This window comes from Zingiber officinale, chromosome 2A (genome assembly GCF_018446385.1).
Source record: "Zingiber officinale cultivar Zhangliang chromosome 2A, Zo_v1.1, whole genome shotgun sequence".
Taxonomy (NCBI): Eukaryota; Viridiplantae; Streptophyta; class Magnoliopsida; order Zingiberales; family Zingiberaceae; genus Zingiber; species Zingiber officinale.
Window position 1 is genome coordinate 154383086 of NC_055988.1, and position 19286 is coordinate 154402371.

At 36.6% G+C, this 19286-nt stretch overlaps 2 protein-coding genes across 9 annotated transcripts in view; one reads left to right on the forward strand and one right to left on the reverse strand.

The window, feature by feature from the left end:
* Positions 1–19286, reverse strand: part of LOC122042832 (phospholipase SGR2-like) — a 90973-nt gene that overhangs the window by 9204 nt on the left and 62483 nt on the right. For 3 of the 8 annotated variants that reach the window (XR_006129366.1, XR_006129365.1, XR_006129367.1), the window contains exon 24: positions 13201–13314. The gene's annotated coding sequence lies outside the window, so the exon portion shown is untranslated. Of the gene's footprint in view, positions 1–12708; positions 12991–13073; positions 13131–13200; positions 13315–13340; positions 15102–19286 lie in introns of those variants that run through there. The other 5 variants (XR_006129370.1, XR_006129364.1, XR_006129369.1 and 2 more) reach the window with 5 other exon arrangements.
* On the forward strand, positions 404–9618 carry LOC122044151. Its single transcript, XM_042604687.1, has 5 exons — positions 404–555; positions 6562–6669; positions 7440–7492; positions 8946–8977; positions 9060–9618. Exons 1-5 carry the CDS (start codon positions 404–406, stop codon positions 9180–9182), a joined length of 468 nt encoding a protein of 155 aa, XP_042460621.1. The 3' UTR covers positions 9183–9618.

Consider the following 19286-nt stretch of genomic DNA (forward strand, 5'->3'; position numbering starts at 1 on the left):
CCTATTGGAGGCCTATGAACTCTCTCTTTACTCACACCCGCACATCTGCTGTGAAGTACTTCTCATAGAATATCTTCTTAAACCCCTCCCAAATCAAGGTTTTTAGGTCGACTGACTTCTTTGCTCCTTCCCACCACAAAGAGGAATCCTCATCTCCTTTAGCAATTAGGTAGTGCAACGCACCATGTCGACATTTGTCATAACCATAAACTTGAATATTACCTCTAAAGATCTAATCCATGCCTCCACCACGAATGGGTCTGTAGTGTCAGAGAAATCCTTGGTCCATCCTCCTGAAGCGCTCATAAACCGCTTCCAGTCGAACCCTGCGAGTAGCTTCAGGGTGTTGCTCCAATAATCACGCCATACCTTCTAACATACGAGTGTCAGCATCCAAGGGTAGATGGGGAGGAGGTGTCTAAAGCCCTCGATTCCCAATGTCAAACGACAGTGGTGCCTCCACATGCCCCTCCTCTCCATTCCTCCTATTCCACCTTACATGCCACCATCAGTGGCATCTCTGTTCATGGTCGAAAACAAGCACATAATTCATATGTATTTATGTATTTATTTATTTTTGAAGGGCATATCAATTAAATTCTTAAATTTCTTAGTGTAAGCAATAAAATAAGAAAAATTTTTTAAAAAAACCTAACTATAAACATGCAGACTTGGGGCTTGGCTTTACGAGTTTCTCAGACCTGGTAGTAGGCACATCCCTTACAAGAACGATTGCTTTGATACTAAATAAAACATCCTAGACCTTTATATATATATTTCATGAACCTTGCAGTACTCGAAGGATCGTTGAGGGCGAGAAGGGGGGAGGGTGAATCTCGACCTTTTAAAACTTTTATTTAGTTAAAACTCGATTGCATAGCGGAAATAAAGTAAAGAGTAATAAGATAAAAGTATTTTTTTTTTACTTTGTTCGAAGCCTTCGGCGACTACTACTCCAAGGCTCACGATCGTCAACTACACTCGTTGGGAAATCCACTATATGATCAAACAATATTATAAATTGAATACAAAGTGCAAGTAAATAAATGTACCAACAATGAATAAGTATAAGAAAAAGTGCAGGTTGTCAGAGACTTGACGGTGTTGTAGCAGTAGTAGCTTGCACCAGGAAAGAAGAAGAGCAGTAGAAAATCGGATGACAAACAATTCTATTTGGCTCAAAGCTTGAGGGCATCTTTTATAGGTCTTGTTCCGTCGACTGATAAAATGCTCCATCAACTGAACCTATCTATCTACTGATAAATTTATCCATCGACTGATTGTTGTGTCCTTCCATGTTAGCTGTGATCCGATCCATCGAATCATGAAAATCATGCTGTTCCATCGACTGATACACCTGATCCATCGACAGAACCTCTGGATTTCCTTTCTTGCACTTCGATCTGATCATTTTGTAGTTTTCAACTTTTATCCGTCGACTGATCCACCTTATCCGTCGACTGAACCTTTGAATTTCCTTTCCTATTTCGACTTGATAGTTTTTCACTTTCCAACTTTTATTTGTCGACTGGTCCCTTTAATTAATCAACAAATCCTTTCAATTAATTGATAAAATGTAGATCTCTGAGTTCTGCATGGGTGGCCGCTAACAGTCTAATTTCGAGTCATGAATAAAAAGTTATGATATTTTGAAGTTCAAATGGTCATATAATCCTGCAAAATAATGTTAGACAATGACACAATATTTTTCCTGCAAAACAAATTTAGAACAAATATAGTATGCAATATGAAGATAGTAAGGACTATTTTGGTCTCAACTTAGAAATCTATGTTGGTTTCTTCAGTTTGATCAGTACCTAAGGTTTGCCCTAAATGGGACACGACCCCATTTCACTACCTCTAATAGCTTACCTTAACTCACCTGCCAAATATCTGGTCCTCCAAGTCTGTTTGGACTTTCTCTGCTCAATGTTTGATTGTCTGATCTACTAAGACTTTTACTGCAATACTAAATTAACACAACAACAATAATAGTAATGCAAAATAGTGTTGGTAAAACTATACTTAACTTTACCAAAACCTACTGGTCCGGTCAACCATGCGCGTGGTCGACCGGAAACCATTCGGTCACACATGCTTGGAGTTCACTCCTCCAAGGCTTCTCATTACCTAAGGTTATCTTCTTCTAGGATTTTCCATTGCCCGATTTCACTCATCAAGATCATCACCTAGCTTCACTCACTAGGACTTTCACCACCTACCTTCACTCACTAGGATTTTTTACTTGGAGTTTACTCCTCCAAGACTTAGGTTTACCTCTCCCTAGGGGTTTCCTCATGCTAAGCATCAGGTCACCTTAACCTACTTAGACTCGATAGACTACTCACCCCTTGCCAGTCATCTGACTTGACTAGACTTCTCACTTAACTAGGCCAACTTTGACCAGACTCCATTAAATATATTTGTTGAACATTAAAACCCTGGAGGTCGATTGCACCAACAATACTAAAATTAAAGATACTCAAATTAAATAAAACGACTCCAAATGATAATGCATTACAAATTGGTTTAACTTGAAACCAAAATAAATTTAAATTTGAACATCATAATAGTGAATAAAATCTTCAAAAGAATAGAGAGTGCAACTAACTAGTGAAATGAACTCAACTGACTATCAAAACGGATAACCCTGCTCCGACTAGAGGACCCAACATCCTAATGTAAATAGAAAAAAAGACTAATAAAAGAAGCCTTCAGGTGTGCATTGCTAAGTATAAGAAGGCTTATCTATCAAGTCTTTCCGTCTTCTCATTATCTACACATATGGATCTAGTAAGTCTAAAGACACAGCAAGTTCAACCTTTATATAAATAACATCTATGCATATCTAAGAGAAATAATTTGATAAATTATCATGTTAAATATCAATGGAGAATAACCTCTGCTTTAGTTTCATGAACCTTCAAACTACCATAATTTAGGATTCAATTTTTAACCTTCGTTATCTTTTATATTACTTGTAAGATTCGTAAATTACAAGAATTTAGATCATCAAGTGAAGTTACTTTATACCTTAACCTCTGATCATTTGGTCAAACGTTCATCCTAGTACTAGGTTGGTAAGGTTCACCGGACCTTTCTTAAGCCGGATTCCCAAACCCCTCTAGTTTTTGATAAGATTCACCGGACCCTTCTTAATCCGGATTCCCAACCTTCGACCCTTAGACTCTTCCCTCTATCCCTTCTCCTTCACCCGAACAACCATGACAACATGCCCCAAACTGGATCTCCTCACTCACCAAAATAGCCTGGTCACTACAAAAAAACAGTCTATTAGGGACGACGGTTTGCAACGAATTTAAAATTTGTTCCAAACTTTCCAACAAAATTTGCAACAAAATAATAAATTGTTCCGAATTAGCAACAAATTTACCAACAAAATAAATTCGTTGCAAATTAGCAACAAAAGATAATTTGTCGCTAATTTTGTTGCAAGTTAACAACAAAAAATAAAATTTGTTGCAAATTTTCCAACGAATATTTAGTTCGTTGCAAATTTTGCAACGAATATTTTGTTCGTTGCAAATTTTTGCAACGAATATTTTATTCGTTGCAAATTTTTGCAACGAATAGTATATCCGTCGCAAATATAGCAACGAAACTATTATTTGTTGGAAATTCCCGACAAATATATAATTCATCGCAAGTTTATAGCAAAAATTTGAGGGTAGAGTTTCCAACGAATCTTAAATTCGTTGGAAATGTTTCCAACAAAAAGGCAGATTCGTTGGAAATGTTTCCAACAAATCTGCTAATTCATTAGAGATTTCCAACAAATTTAGGATTCGTTGGAAACATTTCCAACGAATCTGCCAATTCGTTGGAAATTTCCAACGAATCGTCCAACGAATCGCAGATTCGTTGGAAAGTATGCTATGATTTAAAAACCCGTTTGACCAACCTAGAGACCTCGGAATCGGATGAAACAAGTTCCTATATGCTCCTCTTGGTCTCCTGATTCTATAGATGACCTCAAATATTTTTTTTGAATTAAGATAAATTTTTTACATCAAGGTCAATTGGATGAATTTGAATTTGATCATAAATGTGTTAGTGTTTTAAATCAAAATGGAGTTTAGTTGAACTTGGTGGATTTAAAAAATTATTTTCGAGTGCTCAGAACGAGGAGAAATCAGTTTGTTGGGGAGCGTAAGGTTCTCGTGTTTATATCCATGAATTAAAAATAATTACGGAGCTAATTTATTGTGATTTGTGAATTTTTAAACTTAAATTTAATTTTTCAAACATATTGGGAGATGAAAAAATAAAAGAAAAAATATATAAAGTAAAAAAAATATTTGAGGGCACATATGAAGTCAGGATAAATAGAGGAGCATACAGGAACTAGTTTCATCCAATTCGGAGGTCTCTAGGTCGGTCAACCGTGATTTTAAGAATAGGAAGGGTTTCCAAAGAAATCTGAAATTCGTTGGAGAATTCCAACAAAATGACAGATTCGTTGGAAATGTTTCCAACAAATCTGCCAATTCGTTGGAAATTTCCAATGAATCGCAGATTCGTTGGAAAGTATGCTATGATTTAAAAATCCATTTGACCGACCTAGAGACCTCGGAATCGGATGAAACAAGTTCCTATGTGCTCCTCTTGGTCTCCTGATTCTATAGATGACCTCAAATATTTTTTTTGAATTAAGATAAATTTTTACATCAAGGTCAATTGGATGAATTCGAATTTGATCATGAATGTGTTAGTGTTTTAAATCAAAATGGAGTTTAGTTGAACTTGGTGGATTTAAAAAATGATGTTCGAGTGCTCAGAACGAGAGGAAATCAGTTTGTTAGGGAGCGTAAGGTTCTCGTGATTATATCCATGAATTAAAAATAATTACGGAGCTAATTTATTGTGATTTGTGAATTTTTAAACTTAAATTTAATTTTTCAAACACATTGGGGGTTGAAAAAATAAAATAAAAAATATATAAAGTAAAAAAAAATATTTGAGGGCACATATGAAGTCAGGATAAATAGAGGAACACACAGGAACCGGTTTCATCCAATTCGGAGGTCTCTAGGTCGGTTAACCGTGATTTTAAGAATAGGAAGGGTTTCCAACGAATCTGAAATTCGTTGGAGATTTCCAACAAAATGGCAGATTCGTTGGAAACGTTTCCAACGAATCTGCCAATTCGTTGGAAATTTCCAACGAATTACAGATTCGTTGGAAAGTATGCTATGATTTAAAAACCCATTTGACCGACCTAGAGACCTCGGAATCGGATGAAACAAGTTTCTATGTGCTCCTCTTGGTCTCCTGATTCTATAGATGACCTCAAATATTTTTTTTGAATTAAGATAAATTTTTTACATCAAGGTCAATTGGATTAATTCGAATTTGATCATGAATGTGTTAGTGTTTTAAATCAAAATGGAGTTTAGTTGAACTTGGTGGATTTAAAAAATGATGTTCGAGTGCTCAGAACGAGAGGAAATCAGTTTGTTGGGGAGCGTAAGGTTCTCGTGATTATATCCATGAATTAAAAATAATTACGGAGTTAATTTATTTTGATTTGTGAATTTTTAAACTTAAATTTAATTTTTCAAACACATTGGGGGTTGAAAAAATAAAAGAAAAAATATATAAAGTAAAAAAAATATTTGAGAGCACATATGAAGTCAGGATAAATAGAGGAGCACACAGGAACCGGTTTCATCCAATTCGGAGGTCTTTAGGTCGGTCAACCGTGATTTTAAGAATAGGAAGGGTTTCCAACGAATCTGAAATTCGTTGGAGATTTCCAACAAAATGGCAGATTCGTTGGAAACATTTCCAACGAATCTGCCAATTCGTTGGAAATTTCCAACGAATCCCAGATTCGTTGGAAAGTATGCTATGATTTAAAAACCCATTTGACCGACCTAGAGACCTCGGAATCGGATGAAACAAGTTCCTATGTGCTCCTCTTGGTCTCCTGATTCTATAGATGACCTCAAATATTTTTTTGAATTAAGATAAATTTTTTACATTAAGGTCAATTGGATGAATTCGAATTTGATCATGAATGTGTTAGTGTTTTAAATCAAAATGGAGTTTAGTTGAACTTGGTGGATTTAATAAATGATGTTCGAGTGCTCAGAACGAGAGAAAATCAGTTTGTTGGAGAGCGTAAGGTTCTCGTGATTATATCCATGAATTAAAAATAATTACGGAGCTAATTTATTTTGATTTGTGAATTTTTAAACTTAAATTTAATTTTTTCAACACATTGGGGGTTGAAAAAATAAAAGAAAAAATATATAAAGTAAAAAAAATATTTGAGGGCACATATGAAGTCAGGATAAATAGAGGAGCACATAAGAACCGGTTTCATCCAATTCGGAGGTCTCTAGGTCGATCAACCGTGATTTTAAGAATAGGAAGGGTTTCCAACGAATCTGAAATTCGTTGGAGATTTCCAACAAAATTGCAGATTCGTTGGAAACATTTCCAACGAATCTGCCAATTCGTTGGAAATCTCCAACGAATTGTGGATTCATTGCGAATATCCAACAAATAATATTTTTGATGGAAATTTGTTGGAAGATCCCTAATTATATATCCTTACCCGGCCCGATTTCTTCTCCTCACATCTTCTCTTGACCTAATTTTCCTTACGGCGGCTGCGGCAATTTTTTCACCTTCTCTGGACTGGTAAGCCACTCTCATTCTAGCCCTTCTTTTTTTCCCGTTCTTCCGGCGTCTCCTTTTTTCCCGATCTCACGGCATCGCCTGGCGGCTCGCGGCGTCGCGTGGCCGGTCGCTGTCGCGCCTTGCCAATCGCGCCATCATCTGGCCGCGAGCGGCCGCGCTCCGGCTGGGTCGCGGCGGTGAGCTGCGCGGCGCGCCCCGAGATCGAGCGCGCCCCCGCGGCGACGCCCTTCCGCAGGCCCCGATCGTCGCAGGACGGATCGCGGTCGAGCGGCTGGTGCCTAGTCGCGTGTGGCCGTGAGTGGCTGCGAACAGCGGCAAATGGCAGCTCACGGCGGTCCCTGGTAGCTCAAGGTGCCGTCTAGCCCCTTGCGCTGGCGCCTGGCCGCTCTCGCAGCTTCCTGGTTGCTCTCAACGGCGCTGAGGTTGGCCACTAGCAGCATCCCTGTCCACTGTCGGCATAGGATGGCTGATGGTGGCCTCACTTAGCTGTTGTTTGGCGTTGGTGATCCCGCTGGCGGCGTAGGCTGGCCACTAGCGACTGATGCTGTCCGTTAGCTGCTGATAGCATTGGGTGACCTCTGTTTGTAAACCGACAGATCATTGTTTGATGTCAACTAGTTGTTCTCAATCTTGATTGGTCGTGGGCTGTCTGTGCGTTACAGTGGCACAGCTGTCCGGGGGTAAATGCCTTGCCGTTGGGGCCAAGAATATATTTGATAATTTCTAGACTTTTTTATTTTATTGTAAATTTAATATTATTGTTTTTGCAGGTTTGGATTTGACGTGGCTGGGAGAGACTTTCGGTTTTATTTACCTTTGTTAGGTATATTTTTTTACACCTGATATTTTAATAATGATTGCATGCTTTTATTTTCCTATATTATATTTTATTTGTAGTTGTATGTGAGCTAAGTAATATTGACCATTAGTATTTGTGTTCTAGGAGTTTTTACACCTGAAAATTCAGTAACTGTTGTTCGTGAGATTAATCAAATTGTGAATAACTTTTGGAAAGGAGACTCAATGTCATACTCAAGCACTCCAGCACCCACAAAAGAACTCTGGTGGTGCGAGTTTAAGGTATAGTTAATTTATTTTATATATAAAACAATTACGTTCATGTATAATCTATTGTTTTTTTCATTTCAGCGATTATTTAGTTGGGACCCTTATTTTGAGATGGAAGTTAAAAGAATTTTCAAAAAGAAATGTGGTGATCACATTCGGCATGTATTAAACCATGCCAAAAGTACTGGAAAAAAGCCTCCCTTTATCACAACGGACAATTGGGTTAGGATCTGCAATTTTTGGCAAACTGATGAGTGCAAAGAAAGGAGTTTGCGGAATAAAATAAATCAAGCTTATAATTCTGGAGACTCACGTGCAATATATGCAGGAGGATCTATAAATATCGAGGAGCATTCACGTAGATTGGTAAATTTTCAACTCTACAATTAGATTTTTAATATATTTGTTGTTATTATATTATTTCTAACCGTTTTATTTTTAGTCTAGGGATTTGGGAAAAGAGCCCGATTTTATAGACACTTTCGTCCGCACTTTTCAAAAAAAAAGACAAGACTTGGAGTGGAGATAGAGCTAGAATAATTAAGGTTTGATTTAATCTTTAATCATAATTTTAACTTAGATTTTATTACTTATCTATTTGTTCTAATTAAGGTTTTAATTTTTCATAGGAGAGATATGATGAGCTATCATTATCTCAAAGAAGTTCAGGTGATGGTGATAATATTGAGGGATCTGAGCCGTCTGTTACTAATAATTTAGATTTATGGTTAGAGGCCAGTGGGGGAGTCAAAGGGGGAAGGATAATAGGTATGGGTTCTATGAGTAGAATCCATAATGTTCCTCGAAGATCTTTATCTTCTTCTACCCGACCCGCAGTAACGGCACAGATTCATAGCTTAACTGAAGAGGTTGACAATTTGAAAGACATAATATCTCAAAGGGATCAGCAAATTTTAGAAATTCAAAAACAAAATTCACAAAGAGATCTAGATATGGTTGAAATGCGTAAACAACAAGCCTTTCTTTTACAATAATTTCAACAATTTAGATCGGGTTCAAGCTATATTCCTCCTGGTATTGGTGATGATGCTAATGACAATGATGATGTCGATGATGATGCCGCTGATGATGTTGATGATGATGCATGAGTGTTTGTAATTAGAATTTTTGACTTCTTTTATTTTATCGCTTTTATAAATTCTTAATTTTTGTATTTTGATTAGTATTCTTATTTTTGTTTCAAACAGGGTTGGTAGGTGAAGATGATGGTGGTATTGATGTAAAAATATGTAAGTCTTTACCTATTTACTTTTGTGTTGGTTTATAAGATTTTCTTTTTCTTAGTTTATCTTTTGATGTAGGTAGAAGAAGGATTTGGACTGAGAAGGATCTCCATAAGATTATCTTCAACTCTATCTTTTTCATGTTCTTGTATGATATTGGAATTTGGATACTATGACATGTTTGTTATAACTTTATTGTAGTGTTTGGTTTAGGATGTTAGTTGTAGTTGTATATTGTTGTAGTTTGTATTGTTGGATGATGATGTGTTGTATTGTTAGTTTTATGCTCTTAGTTTAGGTTGTATATGGAACAACATGTTTTAATGGTGTATGTGTTTGGGTTTATATTATTGATGTTTGAATTTATTTTGTTGTACACTAATATGTTTGTTGATTTATGATTTATATTTGTGTTATTGTGTTTAGTGGTGAATATGTTGAATCTGTTAATGTGTTTATAGTGCTGGATATGTTGAATCTGTTTGAATCTGTTTAGTGTGTTATATATGTTGAATCTGTTTGAAAAAAATTGTAATAGGAAAAAATATTGAAATTATATAGGGCTGGATAATTTTTTTTATTTTTGGGACAAATTTTGCAACGAATTTAGATTCGTTGGAAATATCGTATTTTATCAGAATACTGCAACGAAAAATATAAATTCGTTGGAAATTTCCAACGAATCCATAAATTCGTTGGAAGTTTCCAACGAATTATAAATTCGTTGGAAATTTTCAACGACTATGATTTTTGTTGTAAATTTCCAACGAAAATATGGATTCGTTGGAAGTTTCCAACGAATTTAGAATTCGTTGGAAACTTCCAACGACAATATGGATTCGTTAGAAATTTCCAACGAATTTATATTTTGTTGGTGATTTCCAACGAATATGAATTTCGTTGGAAATTTCCAACGAATATGAATTTCGTTGGAAATTTCCAACGAAAATATGGATTCGTTGGAAATTTCCAACGAATATAAATTTCGTTGGATATTTCCAACGAAAATATGGATTCGTTGGAAACTTCCAACGAAAATATGGATTCGTTGGAAATTTCCAACGAAATTGTATTATCGTTGGCAATTGCCAACGAATGTACATTTTCGTTGGGAATATTACATTTTGAAACTTTTCCAACAAATAATTATTCGTCGCAAATCTGTTTGCAACGAATACGTTTTTTAGTTGCTAATTTGCAACAAATTTAGGGTTCGTTGGAGATTTTTTTTGCTGACATTTCCAACGAATATTTATTTTTGTTGCAGATTTCCAACGAATTTTGCAACGAATATGATTTTCGTTGCAAAATTTCCAACGAAATCTTAATTTTTCGTCGCAAAGTTTTGGGACGGCAGATTTCCAACGAATTTTTTTTGTTGCATTTTTCGTCCCAAATCCAATTTCCAACGAATTTTTTTCTAAAATTTGTTGCAAATTTTGTCCCTAAGTGACAGTTTTTTTGTAGTGGGTAAAACTCCCATAATAGAACCTTCCCCTCATCCAAATAGCCATGAGATCACCTTCCTACCTCCTTACTCACCAAAACAGTCCAAAAAATTCCCCAAATAAAAGCGAAATCTTCCCTTCCAGATGAACATCCTCCCTCACCAAAATAGCCCTGAAAGCTCCCAAAACGGTCCTTCTTCTTCACCCAACAACACCGAAATCAACCCAAAAATTAGAAAAAAAAAACTGCTACATCTTCATCGAAATGAATCTGATATTAAACCCGCTATCCACATATCTCACAACAATCACAAAGACCTCTTTACTATGACTCGTATGTATCATAAAACCATGTTAAAAAAACGTACAATATACATCAAAATATCATACTAAAATCCATAGGGTGTAGTAAATTCAAAATCAACAAAAGAGAACTTACCTTGGTGTTTTACGCATGAGGGATCACCCGTGAGACGTAGGGAATGACGACCTTAAGCGTGTCGACGAGGGTTTTCCTCTATCTTTTCCAAAGTTGCTAGGGTTTGGATAGGATGTGGGGAGGCCAACGACTTCAAGGGTGAGGGGAGGGGAGGGGAAAATTAAAACTTGTATTTAAAAGGGTAAGTCAGGTCGGGTTACTAGTAAATCGGATCAGGTTCATTAACCTATTAATATATTAATTACTTAAACCCTTTAATATTAAACTATAACATAAATCTTGATTTGTTTAAGTGAAACAGCTTTTTTTAACGCATATCTACTATTACATATTATAATTCTTGTTATGTTTAGTTTCTTCTTTTAGTCTTTTTGGTAACATGAATGAGTTATGTTCTACTAGCCGAATGCTGGTGTAATTATGCCCTTAATCATAATTACTAATAGAGTGTGTCTAGAATGTAAATATAGATTACTTAACACAGATACTGCAAGTACAGTAAAAAGTTCCATTTGTAGGATTGTAGAAAAAGAAAATTCTTCTCTTTGACCCAGAAATCTATCAAGTTCTTTATCAAGTCCTCCATGAAAATAAGGAAGACAGAAAAAGTAATGAAAGAGGAAATATCAACTATTGAAAAAAATGGAACTGGGGAAGTCACAAATTTTCACCCACATAAAAAATCAATTGACGTTAAGTAGGTATACAAAATAAAAACAAATGAAACTTGCTTGAATGGCAAGCATAAAGCAAAGCTTATAGAAAAGGATACAAGCAAAAAGGAGAAGATTTTATAGAAATGTTTGCTCTTATGTCAAAGTTCGGCATAGTTCTTGATAATCTCTCTTTCTATTGAAAATAATTAGAAGATTTTTTAAATGAATGTTAACTCAAAATACTTAAAAGGTGTGCTTAACGAAGAGTATCTTGCACAACCTCTTGATTTTTTAAAAAGGTAGAAGAAGATAAATCCTACAAGTTGAAAATAATTTTGTAGAAGGTAAAGCAACCACCAAAAGTTTGGTACGCAACATCAATTGTTACTTTGAGAAAATGATTTTCTGTAATGTCTACTAGAGCATTCTCTCTGCACCAAAATCAATCCACATGGATACATACTCTACATCAAAATCAATCCAGGAGGCTTCTTAATGACAAATGAACTCGAGATCATCGATTTAGATGAATCATATTATTTTTACTAGATGCTAAATGATTTTCAAGTTCTGAAGAATGAATTCGAGAGGATCGATTTAGATGAATTATATTATTTTTTGAAATTGAAATTCTTAGAACCAAGCATGGATTTTTCATCTCTTAAAGAGTGTTATACAAAAGAGAATTAAAAAAAAATCAAAATTGAGAATGCAAATGTTGTTTTAACTTATTGTATTACAAGATTAAATTAAGTAAACATGGCGAAGGGAAAGTTAAATGTGCTGATCTACTTGTTGACTATACTAACATTGACTTAGCAGGAAGCATTAATGATGGCAAAAGCATTTTAGGTTATGATTTTGATCTCGAAAGTTGAACAATAGTATTGTTTTCAAAAAAGTAGTCTACTATTGCACTCTCTACCATAAAAGCTAAATACGAGACTAGATAACCTTCCCCATGTTTGGTCATTTGCACTAATGGCTAGTAGCCACCCGTGATTTATCTCCTCTGTGTTGGCCTAGGGACGGATTAACGGGGTGCTAGGGGCGAACGAATCGCCTTTTGCCACATAAATACGAGACTAGATGTCATTTACTTTGATTTGGAGAATCTCAAGTATGTTCAAGAACACCCCAAGCCATTTATTGAAAAATAAATAAACGGGTAAATTTTTCCTTAACTATATTCCTCTGTGAAATCCCAAAATATTTTTCTTTTAAGTAGCTCTTCAAATATCGTTTTCATTCACCAGCCCAACTGGTTGTACATTGTTGCAAAACAGAGTCTTGTGTCAACACATTTGACACTAATGCACTTGTTCTCTATGGATGCATCTGCTGGGTTCATGAATGTGAGGCAGAGAGCAGTCGATGGCCAACACATGCCTCACGAAGGCGATGATGAGGAAAGGTAAGCCCAAATAAGCATATGATATGTGCGAGGAACACACAATCCCTATCAACTGCAGACGTAGCATGGCACCATGAGAAAACCCAAAGTGTTGTAGCTTTGTTGCTACTTTTGTTTCTTTTTTGTTTTTTTTTAAATTGGCCTCTAAGGCATGCTAGAGTTGCTGTAAATTAAGTGCTTGAAGTTGCATTACTAGTAAAAAAAAAAGGAATTAAAGTTCTCTGTACATGTATGTACACAACGTAGAAAGAAGAATGCTAACCTACAAGAGGATGATAATTCAGTCGGTACATATTTATACAGGAGGCCATGGTGTTGGTTCAGCATCCCCCGTGCTAAAGAATATCCATCGGCAGTTATATTTTGGTATTTACTTCTGCAGTGTCAAAATGCATCAGTTAAAAACAGAACTCAGTACCAGCATCCTAGTACAACTCAAAATTTTGCCTTGAGATTCAACTAAATTGTGAAATAACACTAAACAAATTACCGCACTAGGAACCAGGAATATATAGCACACAATCATGTGTTTTTTGGTTTGATTTCAGTTTAAAAGTTCGGGAAATCTGTGATCTCTACTTCCATCTTGTAAACCAAAACTTATTAAATATATAATTCCATATCGCTCTAAAATTAAATAGAAACAAAATCCGTGACAATTTTATGCAATAACTTATCAAATATAAAATTTTTAATCTTTTGAATTCTAAAACACAATAACAACAATTATCAAACTTTTTCCCATTGGTGGGGTCGATTATTATATGCATTCTTCTATACAATTGAATTCTATTCCCTATTATATCTTTATCTATATTTAAATAAATTTTATATTATTTTAGCATTACTAATTAAGTATTCTTTAATCTTCCTCTTCCTCATTTAATATATGTATTTATCATAATTTCATATCCCCTAATTGAAGCATTTATTAATCGTCTAAGTACATGTTTGTACCATCTTAAATGTATCTTCTAAAATTTTTTCCTCAATAGATACAACCCGACTTTCTTACTAATGTTCTCTGTCCCATCCTCGTATGTTCGCATATTCACCTTAACATTCTCATCTCTACGACTCTTATCTTCTACTCGTGTGCTCGAGTCATAATCCAACATACAATTCCATATAATATAACAGTTTAACGTTTTATATAACTCCCATTTAAATTTTAAATGAACTTTATGATCACAACAAAACACCTAACGTTCTCTTCTATTTCAATCATCATACTTGTATTCTATATAAGACATCTCTCAACTCCTCAAAAAAAAAAAATGAACCTAAATACTTAAAGCTCTTGTTTATAGTCACGTCATCTCCTATCTTAACAATTGTCTTATTACATTAAATATTACTAAATTTAAATTTTATATATTCTATCTTTATTCTACTAAGACTAAAACCTTTTAATTGTATTTCTCATCAAAATTAAAGTTTAACATTTACTCCTTTACATATCTCATCTACGAAAATAATATCATCGATAAACAACATACACCAAAGTTACATGTCTTGGATGTACCCAATGAGTTCATCTATGATTAGTGTAAAAAGATAGGAACTTAAGGTTGATCCTTAACGCAACACTATCTTTATAAGAAATGTTTTAGTTAATCTGTTTAAAATCTTTACTCTTGTTACATCCTCATATATATCCTTAATTGTCCAAAAGATTTTAAATGTCTCCTAGAATTTTTTTCTCAACAGGTGCCACCTGACTTTCTTTCTAATGTCCTCATTTCTTGTCCAGCCCACTCTCGTATGTCCGCATATCCACCTTAATTTCCTCATCTCTACAACTCTTATCTTTTGCTCGTGTGCAAAAGTCATAGTCCAACATTCAATTTCATATAATATGCAAGTCTAATTATCATTTTATAAAACTTCCCTTTAAAATTTAAAAGTACTTTATGATCACAAATAATATTCCATTTCAACCATTATGCATTCTATGTGATACACCTCTCTCAACTCCTCAATCTTTTTGTAAAAATGAACATAAATATTTAAAGCTCTTAGTTATCGACAACTCGTCATCTCTTATCTTAACAATTGTCTTTGATCCTGTCTGAAATCTGCGAAGTGGTGCGCTGACTCCAGTGAACGACGATCCTTGATGAAGATAGCCTCCTGAAGATCTAGAAGAACCTCTCCACGATCCTGCGCACAGTGAGACAAACCAACAAAGCGTTAGTGACCTAAGACGGGTGAGGATCCCTGGCTAGGCCCTTCGACGCTCAAGTTAGTTTCTCTCTTAAGGGTGGAAGAAGAAGAACAGTAACTGAAGTACTTTTAAACAGAATTTAGATGTTAGTACTTGCTTACCTTGCCAACGGAGAGGATCCCCTTTTTTATATTACCTCATGTAACCTCCGTAGTCATGAAGTGGTCCCTGGTTTATTAGAGTTTGTTAGGAGATGAAGTCATCTCCTAAGCTTCGTGCAATAATCTTTTTAAGCAATCTTTTTTGTATCCCAGATGTACCTCTTTTGTCGTTTGTGACTCATATTTATGATGAGATATGCATATGAGCACGTCATTATAACTGAAGAAGCTTCTAGAAGACATTTCCCGCCGAATTTACTAGGTTGTCACACTTATATACTTCTGTTAAGCATTTCTCGACCGATCGTTCAAGCCGGTCGTATATACATTGAGAATACCTTAATAATACCTTTTGTTAAGCATGTTCCAGCCTAGAATGTTTATGAGCTTTATAAGGATGAATGCCCTTACGTTCGGTCGGGTTTTACACGACCGAGCATATATACACACATTGGTGCTTGTTTGACTTTCAATCGGCTAATAATATACTAAGAGCTTCTATAAAGCTAAATGCCTTTACGCTCGGTCGGGCTTTACTTGACCGAGCGCGTGTAAGCACATGGGTGCTTGCTCGGTCCTCACTTGACCGGGATCGTAAAGATAAGACTAAGTACCCTTACGCTCGGTCAGACTTTATCCAACCGAGCGCATATACACCTACTAGCACTTGTTTGGCCGGTAATATACTACGAGTTTCTATAAGGCTAAGTACCTTTACGCTCGGTCGGGCTTTGCTTGACCGAGCGCGTGTAGGCACATTGGTACTCGCTTGGCCAGTAATATACTACGAGCTTCTATAACGTTAAGTACTTTTACGTTCGGTCGGACTTTGCCTATCCGAGCGTGTGAAGGCACCTTGGTACTCGCTCGACCTCAACTCGGCCGATAATATACTACGAGTTTCTATAAGGCTAAGTACCTTTACGCTCGGTCGAGCTTTCCCTGACCAAGTGCGTGTAGGCACATTGGTGCTCACTTGGCCAGTTGGCCTTCACTCGGCCGGTGATATACTACGAGCTTCTACAAGGCTAAGTACCTTTACGCTCGGTCGAGCTTTGCATGACCGAGTGCACGAAGGTACATTGGCAATATACCTCTCCTATCCTTCTCGATCATGACTCCTCCATTCGACAGGTCAACCTATCATAACTCGTATCAGTCTTATTACGTCAAATATTACTAAATTTAAATTTCATATATTCTATCATTACTCTACTGAGCTTAAGACTTTTAGTTCTAGTGTTTCTCATCAAAATTCAAGTTTAAGATTTACTCCTTCAAGTGTCACATTTACTAAAATAATATTATCTGTAAACAACATATATTATACTAACGTGTCTTGGATATGTTTAGCGAGCTCTATAATTAGTGTAAAAAGATAGGAACATAAGATTGATCTCTAATGTAACCCCATCTTTCTAGGAAATATTTCGGATAATTCACTTGAAATCTTCACTCGTCATTTCATCCTCATATATATCCTTAATTATTTCAATATACTTAGCAACTTTTTTGTTTTTAGATTTCTCCACATTATTTCTCTCATGACTCTGATATAAGTTTTTTCTAGATCAACGAATACTATGTGTAAGTTTTGCATCTAATCTCAATACTATTTCTCTCATGTATAGTTTCAATTGTCAACCTTCCGAGTATGAATCCAAATTGATTTTCGATTACTGTGATGTAAAATACCGTAACAAAATAATAATCATAATAAGGTTTAATAGACGAATAACCTTAATGAAATTTTTAGAAATTTTTAAGAATTTTCTATGAATTTTTCGAAGCTCATATGATGTATTTTGAGAGGATGAATTTATAGGCTTGGGAAAAATCTGTTTGGAATAACCATTAAATGGGAGCTGATTGAGGAATAAACTTAGGTTTTGATTTGCCTAAACCTAAGTTCAAGTTATAAAAACCTAATCTCATATGATTCTTCTCCCGATCCCATCTTTTCTCCTCCCACCGCCGCACATCATCTCCTCCTCTCCTTCTCTTCTCTTCCTCGTGTCGATCCCCACCTCGCGAGCACCATCGTCTTCCCCAACTCATCACCGGTGTGTATCATCGGCTAGCCTTGTGCCCTAGCCATTCCTCTTCACCCGACTACCTTCATCCACCCAAGCTTCTGTCCCTTCTTCCTCGCGCCTTCACCGTCGCCACCCGATCATCTGACGCGGTGCCCTAGCTCGCAGCCGTCCCTTCGTCGGAGCAGAACTAGCGGACGGTGCCGCTAGCCACCGCAGGGGAGTTGGTGTCGCGGCTAACAAGGGCTGACCATCACCCTTTTCCATCCCGATATGTCGCCTTCGCGGTGAGGTCAGATCGACGACATTGGGTCCGCCGTCGCGAGGGTCGAGTCGTCACCATTCCTGTAGCGCGCCATCAGTGCCACCTTCCGGCCACCACTGTTTCATCAGATCGGCACATTCTGGGTTGTAGATCTGTAGATGTGGCGACCCCATGTGCTGGATCTATGCCACCATCATAGATTGGCGATCCCTGAGGTGGTGTGGACTAGACAGATTCACCGTCGCCGATAGAGCTGAGAGCTACTGATTTGGGTAATAAACTGAATCTGACTAGATTAATGTATTGAATACTCTATCCCTAGTTGATAGTGTGATTGAGTAGGGTTTGTATTGGTTTGGAATATGTGGATCAGTGGTTGATGCTTAGATATGGATGTGTTGATTGTGTTTTAGGATTTACTTTAGGTATCGATGACTTCACGTAGCTCTGGCCATCAATTTCCGACAGTCATCTCCTCCGACAGTGAATCAACAGTGGAGGGCAATGGAAATGGGTAAGTTAGTGTTGATTCTTGATAGTTATTTGGTAGTTGATCGATGGATTAGATTAGTGGGGTTAATCAATAGTTAGAGTTAATGATCATATCGACTAGGATTTTCCCTAACTAGTTTTGGGGATTCTATTTAGCTATTTAATTCATAAGAACTTAACTAAATAAACTACTTTGGTGTTGGACTCTGTTGAGACGACATCACGACGTGGGATCAAACTGATACGATCTTCTTTTTGAGGCGGGTACCTTTGACTTATCTCTTTTGATATTTTCATTCTGATATGCGTAATACGTTATAGCTAGTAGTAATGGTTATGTTTATATTCTGTCTTGGTATGTCACTACTTGATATCCGTAGTATATCCATATTGTTATCTGTTATGCATTTATGCTTATGCCTCTTGATTCTTGCCATGTGCAATTATGTTCATAGAAGTAGTGGCATACAATACATTACCAAGTACAGGTCTAGCTACTAGATATACTTGGCATGTGTACCTAGATTTATGTTACCTAGCTCATTGTTATGGACTCGGTTTTCCTTTTAATACATATTATTTAGAGGTTGATATTTCAGGAGTTACATGTTTTAGTATAATGCACCATTTTGCATGATTGCATGCTGAGCGATTGTCGGCTCCTTTATAGTTGAGCACATCGCCAGTTACATGGTCTGCACACACAACCACTCATGGGTTAGTAGTACATCAAGCAAGGTGTGTGCAGTTTGCTATGTCAGGGCTCCGCTGGTCCGCTCATGGGTAGTGGTGACTGCAGCGCGGTAGCAGATAGGGATCCCTCTTGACTATGATACAGGGAGATGAGTGCTTAGGCTCCCCCACTATATTTGGAGTAAGAGGATAGGTGTACTCCGACAACATCCTGTTCACTCGGTCACTTAGGAGTAGTGATGGCAGAGTGCACAGTTGTCATAGCCCTACCCACTCGACCTCACCATCGCGTGTGAGATGGCTGACTAACGTCAGGGGTGACCATGTCATTTGCATCATGTGCAAGGATTGCATTTATTGCTTGTGATTGTTGCATTTTGGATGTTGCATTTTGGTGGTTGCATATGATTGACAAGTATCCAGGAGACATTATGTATTTAGTCTAACGACCCTGCACCTGTTGGTATGGTTCACACCTTTATGTTCAGATAGGAGGTCTTGGTGAGTACAGTTTCTTCTGTTGTGCAGTTTTGCATT

Coding starts and splice junctions, on each gene's coding strand:
- LOC122044151 (XM_042604687.1), top strand. CDS start 404: ATGGGGAGGAGGTGTCTAAAGCCCTCGATTCCCAATGTCAAACGACAG. Junction 556..6,561: donor AACAAGCACATAATTCATAT/GTATTTATGTAT, acceptor ATTTGTTGGAAG/ATCCCTAATTATATATCCTT. Junction 7,493..8,945: donor GTTTTATTTACCTTTGTTAG/GTATATTTTTTT, acceptor TGTTTCAAACAG/GGTTGGTAGGTGAAGATGAT.